The 19,838-nt window shown below is 40.8% G+C and overlaps 1 protein-coding gene across 3 annotated transcripts in view; it reads right to left on the bottom strand.

The window, feature by feature from the left end:
* Positions 1–19,838, bottom strand: part of slc8a3 (solute carrier family 8 member 3) — a 64,974-nt gene that overhangs the window by 2,778 nt on the left and 42,358 nt on the right. For 2 of the 3 annotated variants that reach the window (XM_028981911.1, XM_028981919.1), the window contains exons 3-6: positions 10,584–10,690; positions 3,234–3,251; positions 2,014–2,138; positions 1,283–1,382 (exon numbers count right to left, since the gene is read on the bottom strand). In XM_028981911.1, the coding sequence (XP_028837744.1) occupies positions 1,283–1,382; positions 2,014–2,138; positions 3,234–3,251; positions 10,584–10,690 (350 nt within the window). The remainder of the gene's footprint in view (positions 1–1,282; positions 1,383–2,013; positions 2,139–3,233; positions 3,252–10,583; positions 10,691–19,838) is intronic. The other variant, XM_028981925.1, reaches the window with a different exon arrangement.

The following is a 19,838-nucleotide window of genomic DNA, read 5'->3' as shown; positions in this document are numbered from 1 at the left end:
AGGTGGTAAGAGGCGTGAGGGAAGGTTGGGAGGTGAGAGAGAAATACACAATTTCATTCTCCACAGCTGCCACTCGCGTTCCCACAGGAGATCACAGTAGGAGCTCAACAGTAATGTGAGTACAGGCACTTAACAACATCAGAATGAAATACGGACCCACAGCCCACCAGCAGGAATCATGTTTCAGTTAAAGGCTTCCAGTCGCGTGACGTCCGCCAGCACCGAGAGGATCACAGTGAAATGCAGCACATTTTGGTTGTCTGAACACATGTTCTGTGCTCGCAAATTTGAGAAGTGCAGCTATGTAGGGTGTACCATCTAAGAATATTTCAATGCAAAGAAATGCATTTATTTTGGTTTTTTATATGTCAAATATGCCTACAGTATATTGCATGTATTAAGATATTTTCATTATATTATGCATGCTAGCAATCAGTGACCTGAACTACAACTTCACCCTCAAGTAGATGAACATAGACTGTGTATAATGTGTGTACGATGGGGTATGTTCAGGTGGGTCCAACACATTACAGAGATACTTTGAGCTGTTTATCCTTTCATCACCCATCTGTAATATATATTGATATTATTAAAAAAACGTGATTATGAAGGGATCTGTGAGTGTGTTTTGGTATCTGTGTGTGTTTGTGTGCATGTGTGTATTTGCATGTGTTTGTGTTGCCAGTTGAAGCAGCTTGCCTGAAATGCTTCATAAAATTTTAACCAGCACCGGATTAAATATTTCAGCAGCAGAGAGAGAAAATAAAGCTGCCAATGTTTTATATGAACTGTGCTGTAAAAAAAAGAGGAGTAGAAAGGCTGTTTTTACATGTGTGTATTGGTTGTGTGGGTATTACTGCATCTTTCGCTATCATATCCAACTCTTCTAATCACAAAAAGTAAAGCGTTGTCCTCTGATTGGTAACTGTGCATTAACCTGTAGGGGCTTTTTTTTTTTTTACCTAGGGAAGGGTGTATATTATTTATACTTGCATAAAGACTCTGCAATGGACATTTTTGCTGTGTGGCCACATTTGAGATATACAATAAAAGCCAAGAAGCAACAGTTTATAGATAAGGTAAAGTAAGGTAAAAACAAGTTTATGAATGTATGCAAAGAATGACTGATTATTAAATAATAAAAAAAAAACATTTTGCGGACCCAACAGAATTTGTGTAGTAATAATGGTACAGCTGTAGAAAGGGCTTCAGTGCCAATAGTATGTGTGTGTTTGTGTGCGTGTTTATCGAGAAGGTAAGATGGAGAGTGTAAGGTAATCACCTGCACTGACTGTGATTGCCTCCATGAATTGCTCTCTCCAGGAGTTGGTTCCCACAACTAGAGCAAGGTTGGTTTTCTTTATCAGCTTATCTACTGTGTTCTGCAAATGAACAAACAAGGAAATAGCATCATAACACACTTCTCATGATCCTACAAAAGACTATCCAAGTTTCAGGCGTCTACGGCAATTTACAATTGCTGCCTGTAGATGGCAGCACTGCCAAAGCTGCTAAAGAAAGTGGAATTATGATGTTGGTGTCTTCACAGCCACGTGACCTGACGTGCAACAATCGTTAGTAAATCGTTATCCCCAGCCACTGCACAATATTTCTTTGCTACATTTGCTGGCCATAAGTGAGGGAAGAGTGATGTATGGATATCTTAAAATGATCTATGTAACATTTGGTTAGATTCTAAGATAAATTCTACAATAAACATTACTAAACGGCAAAAACATACACTACTCATTGTGAACATAGCAAAACCGTTTCTATGTTGAACAGTTCCTTTTTCTTCACTCATGTGAATGATCATCTCATGAAGCTGGTTATGAAGATCACAATCATGTGCGGAGCTTTCATGAACTTAAAGAACGGAACATACTTTGTTAAAATATTAACATGTTACTTGTTCTAGATTCTTCCAAACACTTAATGAGGCTATTCCAATTTAGTGCATGTTACATATGTGTTGCGTGTGCAAGTATTTGTGTTCACTCTGTGTGTCTTTACTTTGAACTCATAGGACTCTTCTATGATGACCTCCAGTTTAGAATGCTCCCCTAGAATGGGCTTCCCCATTTCAGCGATTCTCTTGGCTTCTTCTTCTTCCATGGTCAGTTTCCTCTCTGGAACATCTGTGAGTAAGAACGAGACTGAAGTGAAGTAGACAGCTTTCTTAAATTTAGCCACAGTTTCTCATTTGTATAGAATAAAAAATATCGACATTGTGTGTGTTATCTTCATTCATCACACAAGCACACACCCCATTATTTTCACACTAGTGTCACGGTGACATGGTGCAGGGATGGACGCATTCTCACGGCTTCACAAACAGGGGGGTTTATTACATAAAACAGCTACACATGTCAGAACAGGACTTACAGATTAAGGACCCGACAGGGAAGCGATACAAGGGGCCGACATTCATACACTCACAACAGCTGCACACAACCAGGTTAACAATGAACAAACCACTACAAAAGCTCCAGCTGGAATCGCGGAGCCAGATTTTAATGCTGCATTACTTCAGTAGTCCTACAGTCAATCATCATCATCTTATGAAGGGCTGAGTGGTTTTTTTTTTTGTTTCTGTCCTCCACCCGTTAACCCTCCGCCAGCATGCGGGTGCAGTCGTGGCCTCGTTGCTCCGTTAATTCCTGGTGCCGCTCCGGTGCAGACACGTTCCAGATCAAATATTAACAACTCTATTACAGCCTCTCCCACACTGAGATGCCTGCGCCCGCACGCACATTAAAGGCACTGCAAGAGACCCACCTAACACCCCCCCCCCCCGCCGTGCGAGACTTCGCAGGTACCCTCACTGACATTAAAACCATACATCATCCCGACTCGCCCCACAGAAGCCACGGCTCTTTCCTTCCTTCCGTTCTTCCTATTCTGCCCTTCGTTTTTTTTTTTTTTTTTAATTGAGGGTAAATACTCAGCCGAAAAACGCAGCTGGGTCCAGTTGTAATTAACGGATTCGTTTGAGAACAGCCTTTTTCATCTTTCCCCTTATCAACTGCCGGGGAGAACATTATTTATGGCTTTATAATTAATTAATCTGCTGATTAGGCAGCGAGTCAATCACTGAGCGCAGGACTGGGCCGAGGAAGAAAGAGAGAATGTAGGAGCCGAAGACTTCTCTGTATCTTTATTTCATCAGGCAAGAACACTGAATGCAGCCACGCCCAAGATAACAGAGCACTTCAGCACACACCAATACTTACCGTTAGCTAGCAACAGAGCTGAGAGAGAGAGAGAGAGAGAGAGAGAGGAGAGAGAGAGGAGAGAGAGGGGATGATTATGCAGTGAATGGGCACGATACAACAGCAGATAACAGCATCATGATTAGAAAGGAGACAGACAGGGCAAGTGGAGAGCCTGTGATGGAGCAGTGAAAGGGCACCATATTCAACCTGGTGATAAGCACAGCGTAGCACAAGTTATTAGCTAGCGTAATGTCAAACATGATCTTTAAGGATGTTTTTGCGTTTGACATATTGACGAGAGCGGATTTAAATCATACGGAACGATGGAGCAGTGTGTGCGAGAGCAGTCAATCACCGCTATGGGCTACTCTTCACATTTACATTTACGGCATTTAGCAGACACCCTTATTCGGAGCGACTTACAACCAGGAGTTGCAGGGACAGTCCCCCTGGAGACACTCAGGGTTAAGTGTCTTCCTCAGGCAGGACAACAATAGTTTGAACCTGGGACTTTGTGGTTTTCTGGTTCACAGCCGAGTGTGTTACCTGAGGCCAGGGGTGGGCAAACTAATGGCCATGTTGTACTGTTGAGCTTAAAAGTGCCCTAGGCGATATAAGAACATTAAAGATTATGTTCTGGGTGACAGAAACAATTGCAAAAGGATAGTTAATTACTCTTCTTCAACATGCATATAAACTCCAAGCAGTTCTTTCTTGTTTTATCTCAGTAAATCCAGAGGACGCCTTGGACACAGTGAAACAAGGACCACACTTAGCATGTAGCATTGTACTTTGCATGAACATGAATATCATTAGATTAAATGTAAAATGGTAATGAAATGGAATCTCAAATATAAAAACAATAGAGAGAGATCTTTTTTAATTTAATTTCTAATTTTAATTATAATTGAGATTAGAGTGATTACTCTGCACTGTGAGTTATGTTAAATAATGTGAACCATACAAAAAAGTACCATAAATATTCATAAATGAGCCAATCAATTGAACAAAGACAGATACTCAAATTAAATCATATTTTGTGATTGTAAATATGTCTCTGGCACATAATCTTTTTTTAAAAACGTTTTTTAGTTTCAGGGTGATAAGAGATGAGAAAGATGCAGAAAGAGAGAATCACAGGAAGCTGACCCCTATCAGTTAGTGTCAACATGTCACCCTTTGCTTGTCCACAGAATGTAACACATGTTCATTTGCTTACAGTAGGGGGGGTGACAGCCTCAACAGGCAGGTCAGTGCTGCAATTTCTGTGATATCATGTCCTGAGCTGTAGTTTAATCATTCTTGTGAAGTTCATGACATTTAAAAGGGCAGAGGCAGACATCAGATGGGGATCTTCAAGCCCTAATGTGATATCAACACTGCGGCCAGTGAAAATTAACAAAATGGGGAGAAGGGGAGACAGAAAGGGGTGTTCAGTCAAGCAGATGGCAGTGGTGGCCAAGCAGCTAAGGAAGCGAACCTGTAATCGGAAGGTTGCCGGTTCAAACCCCAAGGTGCCACTGAGCAAAGCAGCACACACTGCTCCCCGGGCGCCTGTCATGGCAATATTTTCTGTTCATTATTTAGTCCTAGTCCTAGACGATAAGTCTTATCTGAATGGGAAACTAACCCATGATTTTAACTCTTTTTTTATTGTCATAGATAATTTAGTTCTTCCTCTGTAACAAAATGGAGTGCTAAAAAAAGAGCAATTGATAGGAATGCTCTGGTGTGTGTCATAGTTCCCAAAAAGCAGCAAGTAGAGGCACATGCAAAATTCTAAATCCAATGGCTGGATGCCATGTAGCATAATGTTTAATGTGGCACCGTTAACCCAAAACATCTCTTGGGTTTTTATATAAAAGTGTGTTCACTACAGGAAAAAGAAAGGTTGGGGTCTTGCCTACTTCTACATTTGTTTAGAGTTATATTTGTTATAAATGTTTCACATTTTTTCTTGTGAGAATAGTTTGACATTTGACTTAATACATTTGGCCAGTAGTAAATATAGACACTGGGTACAAAAGGGAGGCATTTATACCCACTTGGACAGGTGCACACAGTCTGGATAGTGAGGAAACAGAATATCCTACATTTTGGAACACCATCATTTGATTTGTCTATAATATGTCTATAATAAAAAACATATGTTCGGACTCCGGCTTTGTGGCTAACAGTGACGTCAAATGCCATGTGCAATTTGATGTTCAAAAATGCTTACACGTTTTACACATCTTATTGTGGATTGTCTGTTATAAGCCTTATTAAATGAAGCCCTATTCTTTAAAACAATACATATTCTTATTGGGAACCAGCATTTTCACAGATGTCTCAACACGCACAGGCCTGCAGGTATATAATACACATCACTAATCAAAAGTGCGGCTACCACCCAGAGAGCCACAGAGACACCAGAGAGCTTTATTGCTATAAGAGATATCTGGCAAATCTGCTGTCAATGCCATCTTTTCACACTCATAATGATCAAAAGGGGAAATTAAACAGGGGCAGGTATCCGGGGAGTAATTCAGCATTATTAAATTAATCTGTGTGATCGCTACAATCATCATAGCAGCACTGAACTGACACGTGAGAGCACACACACACACAGACAGACTGATTACTCTGCCGCAACATTTTTTTCGACACACACAATAGCACTGTCACTGTTTGTAGGAGGTTTTCTTATGTATCCCTGTGGGTTGAAAGATAGTCGATACGTGCTCTGCTGTCTTCTAGTTGTCCTTCATACACAGGGGACACAAACACATACACACACACTATATTCTGCACATACATGTGCAAAGTACCCCATATGCATGTACACACCCAAACAGCTGCTGGTGTCAAGACCTCATACTGGGAATGTGCTATCCCTTCAAAAATAGGTTCACCAACACACAGGTTCCAACTGACACACACACACACACTGACACACACATCTGTGACATTCACATCCATATTGTGATCACGCCCTCTTCAGTGTCAGGGTGATAAAGAGGCTCCTCTATTTAATGAGATGGAGTGTGTGTCAGTGTGAGTGTGTGTATCTGAAAGGCCTTTCAAGGCCAAGGTCTCACATCCAGTTACCTCACAGTCTCTCTCTCTAACTCTTGCTTTACCATCCATTTATTCAGACTAATTTGCCTCTCCTTCTGTCCTATTCTATTTCATTGTCTTGCTCTCTCTCTCTATGCAACTCAAAGTTCAGTTCAGTTTCAATCCACTACAGCTCAGCTCTAGGTTTCAACAACTCTCCCTGCTAGCTAGGAATGTGTGTGTGTGGTAGAGACAGAGCGAATGTGTGTTTGTGTAACTGCTGCTTATGATTTGATATATACAGTAAGTGCTGATGTGATTGCATGTATGACTGAAGAACATTGACAAGCATATCCAATTAGACATGCTCATTCTCACTCTCTCTTACACACACACACACACACACACACTCACACACAATCACAATAATGAACAGGACAGTGTGACCCTCCATTCATCAATCCACCCTGTGTTTACACAGAGAGCTCCGATTGGTCAGGCTAATATTTGCTCTCTTGTAATTGAAGACTTCAGAGTAAATAAACAGGAAGCTCTTCTTCATGTTCAAAACTCCATCGAAGGTCACAGGTGAGATGACTGATGTGATGACCCTGCCTGTCCCGCCCTGTTTCTTTGATGTGTCTGCACTGGCCGTCCATCCGTCTGTCTCATTTTTTTTTCTCAAGAACACCTGGAGAAAATTTATTCAAATTTGGTCCAAAGGTTCACTTGAACTTCTGCTGAAAATATGAACCTGCATCATATTATTTTGAATATAAGGCATTAGGAACAGCTGTATGAAAATTTTCTTGGAAACAAACTGTTTAGGTTTTGGTTGTCAAATGATACACAGTCCAGTTGTAAAATATTCACTTTTTCTACATTTTGTAATTTTACAGCCTTATTCCAAAACAGATTACATTTTCCCCCTCAGAATTCTATACACAGCACCACATAATGACAACATGAAAAATATTTTTTACATTTTATATATACATTTTTTTATATATATCACAGACTTTGCTCAATGCTTTGTTGATGCACCTTTGACAGCAATTACAGCCTCAAGTCTTTTTGAATATGATGCCACACCTATCCTCGACCAGATTGGCCCATTCCTGTTTTTCAGCACCTCTCAGCTCCATCAGGTTGGATGGGAAACGTCGGTGAACAGCCATTTAAACATCTCTCCATGTTCAATCGGATTCAAGTCTGGGCTTTGGCAGGGCCACTCAAAGACATTCACATAGTTGTCCTGAAGCCACTCCTTTGATATCTTAACTGTTTGCTTAGGGTCGTTGTCCTGTTGACAGAAGAACCGTCACCTCAGTCTAAGAGTTTAAGGGCGCTCTGGAGCAGGTTGTCTCTGTAAATTGCTGCAGTCATCGTTCCCTCTTTCCCGACTAGTCTCCCAGTTCCTGCAGCTGGAAAACATCCCCACAGCATGATGCTGCCACAACCATGACACCAGAGAATTTAGTTTCTCGTGATCTGAGGGTCCTTCAGGTGCCTTTTATCAAACTCCAGGCAGGTTGCTATCCTTTACTAAGCCATTCCATCAGGCCATTCTACCATACAAGCCTGATCAGGTTCTTCTTCCGCTTCTCCCCCGATTGCTCAGTTTAGTTGGCCGGCCAACTCTAGAAAGAGTCCTGGTGGTTTTGAACTTCTTTAACTTACGGATGATGGATGCCACTGTGCTCACAGGCCTATGCCTTTCCAAATCATGTCCAATCAACAGTTTATTTTTTCCACAGGTGAACTCCAATTAAGCTGCAGAAACATTTCAAGGATGATCAGGAGAAAGAGGATTCATACGTACAGGTCAAAATTGAGCTCCGGTGCCTCCCGTTTCCCCTGATACACACACACAGGAGTCATCTGTCTCCCAGGAGCTCTAGCTGATGTTTAGGTTCTGATTGTTACTTAAGTTCATTTCCACCATGGGAAGGGTCTAATTTAGGAAGTCTCCCAGCACACTACATCAATTCCTCCTGGACTTTTAATTGATTTGGCCTGGTCCTGTGCATTCTCAGACATATACACACACACACACACACACACACACACACACACTCTGAATAGAAAAAAAGACACATCTTCCAAAAAATTTTAAAAGAAGACAGTACACTTGAAGCTACAAGCTGGCAGGGTACCATTTGCAAACTTTTTTCAAGCCTCACAGCACTATGACTGCACACTAGCCCAGGTTCAGATATCATATTATCCAAATGAGTTTTAGTTGCTTTGCAGCCTCACTGTCAAAAAGGTGAGTGTAAGAAGTGATTGCCTTTCTTAGTGTCTACATGGATTGGGGATAGAAAATAGGAAATCTGAGAGTGGAGGCCTTCCTTTGATGTGGGTGTAACAGAGTGAGCTGTGTAGTATTGAAACAGGAACATGTGGTAGGTATCTGTAGGTGACAGGCACTAGTCGAATGTGATGTGAGAGTGAGTGACACATTCCATATGAAGAAATAGCACAGATACATGTTGAGAATGATGAAAGTACAGAGGATGAGATTGGTCCACAGAAGGTGATAATTGGTAGTAGATGTGTGTGGTGTACAATTGTAGACCATAGATGGGGTGTAGGGGACAGATGAGGTGACTTCTCCTGCTGGTAGGGACAGCTGCTCCCAATCCTTCACTCTCTTCATGGCTTCTGAGTAAGACAAGGTCACACACCACACACACAGCAGGACACTTTGCTGTGTGTTTTTTTGCTATTATTTTTGAGAAAAGTGCAGGGGTCTTATATATGGGTCATCTTTTCTTTTGGGCCAATACAGTATTTTTCTCCCCATATTTAAACATATCTACAATTTAAATAACATTAGTAATGCAAATTTCTTCATAAAAACAAAAAAACAACAATTGTGAGGACCGCACAAAATCGGTGTTGACAGGAAGCTAATGAAGAAGAGTGCATGTGTGAATTAGGGAGCAGCTAAATGCTTCAATAGCAGTCATTAAAAGGTTGCTCTGGGCCTGAATACACAATACACACACACACATTCACACTCTGTTCCCCTCAAACACACACATAAGCACAGTGTGGGTGGAGGAGACTCCTTTAACCCCCTTAAGGGATATTACAACAGACAGATGGGGTCATGAATCTCCTGTCCCATGTTATGCCAACATGACCACATAAAGCAGAGAACTTCAAGCCCACAGGAGCCAGGAGAGAAATGTTCCCACTTCTACTGAAACACAATGTCTCCTTACTTTATGAGGACATTCTTTGCCCCCAACAATTTCTCAAAATTACTTTTGTACATGTGATTGGCCATGAAGGTGTATTTGAAATTGCTAGAAGACCCTGCAAAACACACACACCCCTTTGCAGTTGTTCTGTCAACTCTATGGCCAGACCTGCAGACATTAACGACCACATCAGTGTAATTTAGGGAGCGACTCAAGTGAGGCAAGCAATAAACAAATCTAGCTATTACACAGACACACACACACACAGACTTCATTTCTTCACTCAGCGTTCCTATTTGCCTTAACATGGTTAGATAGCTCACATAAGATCCTACAACATGTCTCCTTCTCTCCTTCTATCTCTCACTTACTCACATTGGATCCCATCCACCAAACATAACAGAAACAAAAATGGAAAAACACACAAACTGGAAGGAATACATCAGAGTTTGGAATTGAATATTCTCCTCATTCAACCACTGATTCATGGAACGCAGAGACAGTCTCTCAGCCAGCACTGCAAACGGCCAATCAGAAGGCTCGCAGCTGGAGATCACATATACAGTCTGCTCTCTCGCTCACACACACACACACACACACACACACACACACACACACACACACACACACAGTATACACTGTAAATAGACCACACTTACATACAAAGGATGCATGTGTTCAACAAATCTGTGTGTTCATATAATTCATTGTGTAGTGTAGAGAGTGTCATCACTTAAGCAGACAGACAAAGATAGTGAGACAGTATGTGTGTGTGTGTTTAGTAGTGTGTGACTGCAGGTGAGTGTGACTGCCATCCATCATAGGATGAGAAGGTGAAGCTGCCAGAACAAATGAAGGGGAAAAGAGAGCGAGGAGGCGGCAGACAGGGAGATGGAGAACACTTGTGAAAAACCAAGAATTTAAGTGTGTGTGTGTGTGTGTTTATGCGTATATGTGTATATGAAGTATATGTGAATGTGTTTTATGTTACTATGTGTGTGTATGTGTGTGTAAGTGTGAGTGTTTCTGCACTCTTGTAACTATTGTCATGTGTGGTATTTGTGTGAGAGTGTGTGTGTGTGTGTGTGTGTGTGTGTGTCTGAGTGATTGTGTTCCACACCTTTCTGTAGACTCATGTCCACCATCCTTGGTTCTGACAGCTCCAAAAAGAAGTTCTTATTCTTCTCATACTCCTCATCATCAATAATCTTCACCTGAATCATTTTACTGAAAGAAAGAGAGATGGGGGGGGGGGGGGTGCAGAGAAAAAGATAAGTAAGAATTTGTTTGGAATCAGAGGAGGAACATTTATTATTTAAACTGAAAAGCTTGAGGTAAAGAGTTGCCAGAGGTCAAAGGTTAAACCTGAAACAGTTGTTAAGCAAGAACAGCAGTTTTGTTGAGCAGCATGATATACACACACACACACACACACACACACACACACACACACATATATATATACACATATACACACACACACAAATGAATGATATATTTTTATAGAATGCATTTTTTTCTCAAATGCATCACCTCTAGAACTCAAATGATGAATGTCTTCAGCATTTATAGAAATAAGCTGAAATAACAGCTAGAAATAACATGATTGGACTACTATTTTGGAGAGGAGGAACTAACTAGTGTGTAACTATTTCAGTCACATAGAAGACTAATAATTCTTTCTAATAATGTAGACACCTCAGCACCATGCCTGCTATCAAAAATGGCTTCTTGAATTCACACTCAGAATGGAATCATTGTATGAATCTTATACAATCCCTTATAAATAGTACAAATGCAACATTATGGATCTTTTATTAACTGATTTATATCAAAGTATTCAATACAGTTTTTGTCCCGTGCACTGACAGTGGCAACAGACAACGTCACTTTACAATGCCACATTAATTAATTGTGCTCATTAACTTATTAAAGGTTCAGTCCCCCCAATTGTGTAGATCAGGGCACAGTAAGAGAGGTTTGTGAGAGGACCACAAGTCAGCACATAGCCAAGGTCCTTAAGATGGCCCACTGCTCTTCCGGGAATGTTTTATAACAGGAGATTTAACTGATGCTTCAATATGATCAAAAGCATCACATCAGGTCGAAATGGATATTTCATTTCCTTTAAATGCTACAGAATAATTCTTTTGGCTCGTTGACATGACAACGCACTTAGACAGCCTGTGACATTACAGCCAATAAAACTCACACACATTTACCACTCCCGCTCACACACAGCTCAATATGGCGTCACACGCAACTCAATTAGTCAATGAGACTGATAGGCTGAGGCTGTTTCCGAGAGAAACGCAACACACACACACAGCAAATAGCACGTCGCAATGGATCTCTGGAGACTCAAACTGTGCTGATCACCTTAATTGATCTCTTTCAATCATTATTGATGATGCTAGCCTGGTGGTCAGCTGGCACTTTCTTTCAGTCCACCATTTGATGACTTGCTGGCCATTTGGACAGTTACCTTCTGTGTGTGCACGGGTATAAATGTATCCTGATCTGTCATGACTGGTCATTAATGTTTAATCACTGTTTTATGTATTGGTCTTTTGAGTTTAGTTATTTCAGTTGTGCATTTGCGTCCTGCCTGCACCAATTCCTGACAGTATGATGGTATTTTACAGTATTTTATTGGCCAAGTTTCCAAAGGTTAACAGACCATGTGGGATTATTTCATTCTAAAGCCTATTTCTTTTCCTTGTCCTGAGTGGGTGCTTTGTAAAAGATTTGTTCTGTCCTTTGACAGAACAAAAGTTTTTGAACTAGAGCTGGAGTAAACATTTTTGTGCACACAGGAAGCAAACTAGTCTGTTACTGTGGTTGGTGAAAACTTTTGTCAATTTTTGTCACACAGAATGTGTCACAATGCCTGAAAAAGAATTTTAAACCAGCCAGATTCTGCCAGAGGATAAACTAAATGAAACGAATCGGGGATTAAGGCAGTGTTTGTGTGTGTATGTCTTTTCTCTTAGATTCTGCCCTGGTAGAACGTCTTAACAGTTGGAGGAGAGCATCAATAGCAATGCATAACACTTTGTGGCGAAACCAAATTTCTGTAAGCCATGACGTCTTGAAGCTCATCGAGAGAATGCCAAGAGTGTGCAAAGCATTAATCAGAGCAAAGGGCGGCTATTTTGAAGAAACTAGAATATAAAACAGGTTTTCTGTTATTTCACCTTTTTTTGTTAAGTACATAACTTCACATGTATTCATTCATAGTTCTGATGTATTCAGTGAGAATCTACCAATGAAAGAAAGTGAAGTGATTGTCACATGTGATACACAACAAAACAGTACACGGTGCACACAGTGAAATTTGTCCTCTGCATTAAACCCATCACCCTGAGTGAACATTTGGCAGCCATGACAGGCGCAGTGTGTGGGGATGGTGCTTTTGCTCAGTGGCACCTCAGTGGCACCTTGGCGGATCAGGATTCGAACTGGCAACCTTCTGATTTTGGGGCCGCTTCCTTAACCGCTAGGCCACCACTAAATGGTCATGAAAATAAAGAAAACACATTGAATGAGACAGTGTGTCCAAACCTTTGGCCTGTGTACTGTATATGGGGGGGACGGAATTATGGTGTCAGTATGATGTGGATCCTAAGCTTCACTTTTTGTCTTTTGTCTTATAATTGCATATGGTTAAGACGACAATAAAAGCTTAACGTTCACTTGAATTTGAAGATGGGACATGTAGACAACAATGGAACAGACAGGGCTAAACTAGTGAAATGAATAATAAATGTGCAAAGTAAAAGTAGTGCAAATACTGCCGTGCAAAATGGAACAGTTCTATAATAGATAATATTACTCAATTTAACAGAGGTAGTGTGTGGCTAGAGGACGACTAATAAACTGTGACCTGTTGCCTGTAACTGCAGAGGCACCTACAAAACTGGACAAGGGAAGCAATTTTCAACTACTGGAGCATTGTTATAATCAGTACGATAACATGGAAACAGATTAAAAAGGCGGCCCCATAATCAGAAGGTTGCCGGTGATCGATTGAAAGCGCATATATATATATATATATATATATATATATATATATATACACACACACACACACACACACACACACACACACACACACACACACACACACACACACACACATATATATATATATATACACACACACGCGCTTATAGACACACACATACACACATACACTTAATGGTTTTGGAGTATAATTATGAATGAAAACCTGAATATTGTTTCATCATCCAGCCCTGGTCTCTAGTATGACAGCCAATCGGTGAGCAGGAGGAACCATACTCACACACAATGCCACAAATAAAGAGAGGGGATGCACCAGCCAGATGAAGAGCACCAATCGTTCCTGATGTCAGAGCTGTGTCAGCGTACCATGTCATATACAATCCTCAAAACGGCTGTGTTTGTTGACAGAAAAGGGAGGCAGCGTGCCATCTGTGCTGGAATTGCTGTCCTGTTTGGGACCCCAGCCCACACGCCACTCTTTAAAAGTTATATCTGGCTGGAAGAATGTGCCAGTGTCCTTCATCGTAAGCTTTGCAGAAAGGTACATCAGATGAAAGTTGCTGTGGCATGGGTGCTGATATTAAAACCATGTTTCAGTTTTAAATCCTGATGTTAAGAGCACTGTCCTCCCTTTCACACACACACACGCACACACACACTGCAGACATGAAGATTAATCCACAGATCTCTGGAGGAATTAAACATGTATTCCCACTTTCCAACAGATAATCCCACATCCATTCTCCCTCTCCACAGAATCTGAACCCAATCCTGTTCTTTCTTTCCTTCTCTCTCTCTCTCTTTCATTCTTTCTTTGTCTTGCATTTGTGCACAGGGGAGCAAAATTAGTCATTTGGATCAGAAGGCAGAGGAAGGAGGGGGCCAGTCCACACACGACGTTCAGAAGGATTCTGCATGGTCCAGGACGGAGATTTTAACCTGATTAATGACACAGGCATATTCCAGAAGGATTGCCCCTGTCATCTAATGTAAATAAATGTTGTGCAATGATAGATAGATTCATTCATCCCAGAGGGAAATTTACAATGAATCAAAATTTTCTCTATCTTTTATTCCTTTCTGTCGTTCATTTCACATTTGAAATGATCATGTGATACAGTGATCTTTAAACAAATTATACCATTCCCCTACATCCCCTGGCTACACTCGCACCATAGAGTAGTATAATCTTTCTCAAAAAGCAAGGCTCACACACACCAGAAAGTCTGTAACCATAGTGATAGTGTGACAGCCCACAATAACACTGTACTGGGTGGCTCATGCTGTAACCACGGTGGTGCGTGGTGGCCCTCCTCGTAACCATGGTGATAGGTTGCAATGGAATTGAATGACTGGTGAAAAAATAGGGAGAGATAGGAGTAGAAGATGAGAGACAGTGAGAAGAAGACATTTAAACACCAAAGACCACCAGACCCACTGATTACAACACAATCCTCTGAGACGGGAGGACAGGAGGAGATTGAGAGGAGAAAGAAATGTGTTTATGGTATTTAACGTGTGGAAATGTGTCTTGTGACTAAAACAATTAAAGCTACATTATGTGGCTTCAGAAATGGAGCTAATGCTCAGGTGATATGCATAAATGTCACAACATACAAACATCTCCATTTGAAACTAGTTATATACTTTGTGCACATACAGTACATTAGGGGCAATTTCACGCCTACAGGCTTTACTGCACTTTGTTACTCCTTGGTACGGTTTATTTCGTCTGGTGTGAACACAGTAATCCCACTCAAGTGCGCATCAAAACAACCGCACCGAGACTCACAAAAAGAGGTGGTCTTGATTTGAAAGTGGTGCACCGAACCAAAACAGGACCAATTGTTATCACATGATTTAAAAACAGTGAATTATCTGTACATTTCAATGTTGTTGTCACAGTTTTTTCACAGTTCCGTATGATAAATGCATAAATGCGTGACTGGGAGCAATGTGGAAATGAAGTGACGCAACTCCTATAAATATGCAAGATGGCCGCCGTTCCCTGCTCAGTCACTATTTCCCTGTTCTCATGCGAGGACTCGGCCCATTCAATGTCCTGTTCAAAAGTAAGACTTATCCTGTTTGTTTCCAGTCCTGTTCTGATTTGCCTTCTTGTCCTGCCCTTGTCTTGTCTTTTTACGTGAATGTGTACATCCGCGGATGTTACGGCTGACGCCGGACTCACGTTCGTAGATCAAAGCGGTGGAAATTCGCCTACCGCCTGGCGCCTCTCTGCATTGGGGTCATCATTTCTACCTACACACGCTCATTCCCCTGTTCCGCGTTATTGTCTTGACACGCCTTTGGCGACTCCAGTGCGGAGGCATATTGTTTTCAACACGTAACTGTGCCTCTGTATGTTTTTCCAAATATGAAATCGCCGGGGCTACAGCCAAATGGCATGAATTTACCTCCATCATTTCCAATTTGACACAAACAACAACAGATATAAACAACCGATATTTACTTTTGTTGTGTCCATGGCGATACATCTGACCAATCAGCGTTCGTGTGTGATTTGAAACAACACATTTTTTGGTTCTCTTGGAATTTTTACTGTGTGAAATGGAACCAAAACAAGAGGAAAATGATACAATGTTCAAAACTCACCGACTTATTCAGACCAAAGCAAATGAACTGTTGAGTGAAAGCGCCCTTAATCTGATTTGCCTCTTTGAATAGCAGCTTCTGATTCAAATATGCTTTATCTTCCAATGCCCAAATTCATCATTTATTTGTCCCATTAAAATTGTAAAAACAACTGTTTAAGAACTGCCAAACATTCTTCACTTGGACCAACAGAAAAATGAATAAATGATGATGCAGTAAAGCAGATTCAGTGCTCTGCTAATGAGCGCCGTCCTCAGAGCTGCAGTCAACCAGCGTATTCGGGATAACTGGCCTGCCATGCTGATCAAATAAAACAGAGAGACGTGCAGCGACAGACGTGCAGATACCGTCTGAATTATACATGTTACTGTCGGGTCGTAGCAGGAGAACAAAACCAGGGGACAAACCCTGGGACGCACGCGGTGACAGCGGGGAACTATTTTTTAATAAATGAGTTACAGAGCGGAGAGGAATTACCAGGTAGCTTAGAAACTGCAGAGCTTGTGTGTGTGTCTGTGTATCTGTGTGTGGTTGGCTCTGTGGGTGAGACAAAGGCTAAAAGGGTGACTCGTATCCATGGTAACAGGACCACGAGCACATCAAGTAGAGGTTCAGCTGCTTCAGATATCAGAGTGTGCGTGTGAACATGTGTGCGTGCATGTGGACCTTCGGCGTGTATAGATGGGACACTCAAGGCGGGCAGCAACTGTTTGATTTAAGCCTCGGTGTACTAAACTAAACCCATGTGTGCACACAACACACACTGTACAGCCCCAGCATGGCTTCTATATTAATTTTTCTGACAGCTGAATGAGGAAGTGATGTGGAAGTACAGTGGAAGTTTCCCTCAGAGAGTAAAGCACATGAGCTGCTTTCCACCACCAGAGCAACATGACACTTCCTGTAACTCTAGAGGAAATAAAAATAACTTAAACTGTATTAGTGCCACACCCGGGTAGTAGTAGATGAACTTTTAATTAATCATTTTACTTTTTGTCATTTCTGTCACCGAGGAAACAATGGTTTTACAAAAAAAAAAGTAAAAAATGGGAGAAGCCCAATAACTGACAGTTCTCAGGAATGCCATTTCCTCATTCTAGAAGATTTAAACCCGCGTCCGTCAACCTCACGTATCTATGAATCTATGTATTTATGTAAATCCTGAGTGCCCAAGGACAAAACTCCGGTTTCCCCACATCCTTAAAATCTAGTTATTCTTGAATAATATAAAATAAGTGTATTACACGATGCATTATCGTTTCATTTTCAGCAACGAACATTGTCATTGGCAAACAGTTTGTGCCACAGATTTCTTCAATGGAAAAAAGACACAGGTATATAGACCAGGGATTGTGTTGTTCTTGCATTGCTGATTTCCAGTATAAATAAAAGCCCATTTCAACACCAAAAAAAGCTTTAAAAGCTACAGGAGATATCAGGCATATTGCAGCTGCACACATGCTTTGTCTTAATTTTCAGCCCACATTTTCCATTGGGTGTCTTATGGAATAGCCAATGAGAACAAGAGGGGATACAGATGATGGATGATGGGGAGACACACGACCAGGATGACAAGCTCCTCATTGTAAATCTGCACATGGTTTTTATGCGCTACACACATAGAAGAAGTGCTCACTCTGGGAAATGGGTTCATTAATTTATACCAAAAAATACCACGAACATATAATTATTTATATATTTATTGAATAATCTGATTGACCAGTTATACATGTTTGTGGTATTTTTCTGTATAAATTAATGTATAATTAATATAATATAGAAATACACACAAATTCCTAATATTTATGGGATATCACTTTACATATAACATAAATATTACTGCATATAGTATATATTTATATACCATAAATATAATATTTTACTAAACATACAGAATCTTTTGTTACATATTATATTTTATAGTAGGACAGACCAGTCATATTAGCCTGCACATTAACCCAATACATAAGCCTGAATAGAGCTATAAGTCCACATCTCCAAATGTAATACTGAACTATACTGGAAACACACCAATCATTCTGGAATAGGGAGATGGAGAGAGAAAGCAAGAATGTAAATTATGGGAAAGGGCATTAATGTGCTTTTTTACAGCAAGATTCCAATTTTCTTGAGAGGAGGAACAAGGGGGATGGCATAGAAATTCCATTATGGACTATTGTTACTTTTAAAAACAGTCCAATCCAGAATTCATCATGAACATACCTAAAGACTGTATTCTGCATTGAGTGAGTGTCTAAGAAACCTTACATTATTTCATGTGTCTCAGTCATTTTTAATGCCCGGCAGCCTGTGGCATAACCAAAATACAATGATGATTAAAGCATTATAGGATATCACCATTTTGCAGCAGCATTTAAAAATTGCATTTCATTACAATCTGCATGTTATGTATCACAATACATGGGTCACAATAAAATTATATCATGATATATTGTTATATTGTACATATTTAGATATTCTACAGCTCATCGAAAATGTAAAAACAGAGCTGAAATACAAGATGCTGTGGTATGTCATGTTTTGCACTTTCACTCTGCCTGAAATGCCAAGCAGTAATTCAAAGTACCCGGATGTACAGCGCCATCTACAGGAGTGGAGGCTGTTTCTCATCTCTGATATCCTCATTAAAGAAAACGCTCGACAGTGTCACCCAGCTGACCAAATTTGTATACAAAAATATTGATATTTCCTGTAAAAAAAAATTGCGATATATTGCTGTATCAATATTTCAACACCCCTAATGTTTTTACATCAGTGCACATTAACACCTTTGCATGTGAGCGGACGTGTGTACTTATAAAGTTGAGGAGTATATGTGTATTAAAGGGCAATATAAGAATCTCCTTAAGTCTTCAATGTGTGTGTGTGTGTGTGTGTGCTGTGTGTGTGACAGACAGCAGACTGCCTAGGGACTTTAGAGTGCCGCTACATGGCTGTTCAATTAAGACCTCTGTCTCCTCCCTCTCTTCATCTCTCGCATCTCCACCCCCCCCTCAAATCCAACCATCGCTCCTGTAAATTAGCCTCCATCCTAATATTTTAATTCAGTTCAGTCTCTTCTTGCCCTCTCGCCACTCCCTCCCTTCTTCTCATGGTTAGGGATGAAATTGCGTAATCTTGGGATCCACCCTCCCGTTCATGTCCAATGCCAATCACTCTCTCTCCCTCTGCATTTTCATTCCTCTGTTTCCTGAGTGGTGTGTGTCAGCGCCCACAGGGGTTGAGAGTAGCTTTAATCAGGTGCAACAAAGGCAATTCTCTCTCTCTCTCTCTTTCTCTCTGTCATCCCCTCTCTTTCCTCATATGTGATTTCTCAAGCTCTGGTTTATTTTTATCTCTTCACTTTGCTGTGAGTTGTGCCTCTGAGTGTGTGTGTGTGTCAGTCTATGAATCGTTTGTTGACCTGATTTTAGCTCCATTCCACCTTCTCTTCAGCCCCGTCATCCCTGTGTGGCTGCAAACACATATACACACAACCACAGTGTCTGAAAAGACGCGTGGGGGACAAACATGTGACTGTATGTGTCTGCCTCTCTCTGTGTAGGACGTGTGTATCTGGGGGTGTATGAGTGTGTTCAGTTGATTTCTAGCAGAATTTCATTACACATGCCCACACACTCACACAAATACTTAAATATTCCCTTGAATTCCCTTGAAAAAAAGACACATTTTTGGGAGGATTTTTTTTTTCCAATTATGTCTTCAATTATGC

The sequence above is a fragment of the Denticeps clupeoides genome, chromosome 1 (genome assembly GCF_900700375.1).
Source record: "Denticeps clupeoides chromosome 1, fDenClu1.1, whole genome shotgun sequence".
In the NCBI taxonomy this organism is placed as follows: domain Eukaryota; kingdom Metazoa; phylum Chordata; class Actinopteri; order Clupeiformes; family Denticipitidae; genus Denticeps; species Denticeps clupeoides.
Note: the sequence above shows the minus strand (reverse complement) of the source record. Positions and strands in the feature narration are given on the sequence as shown.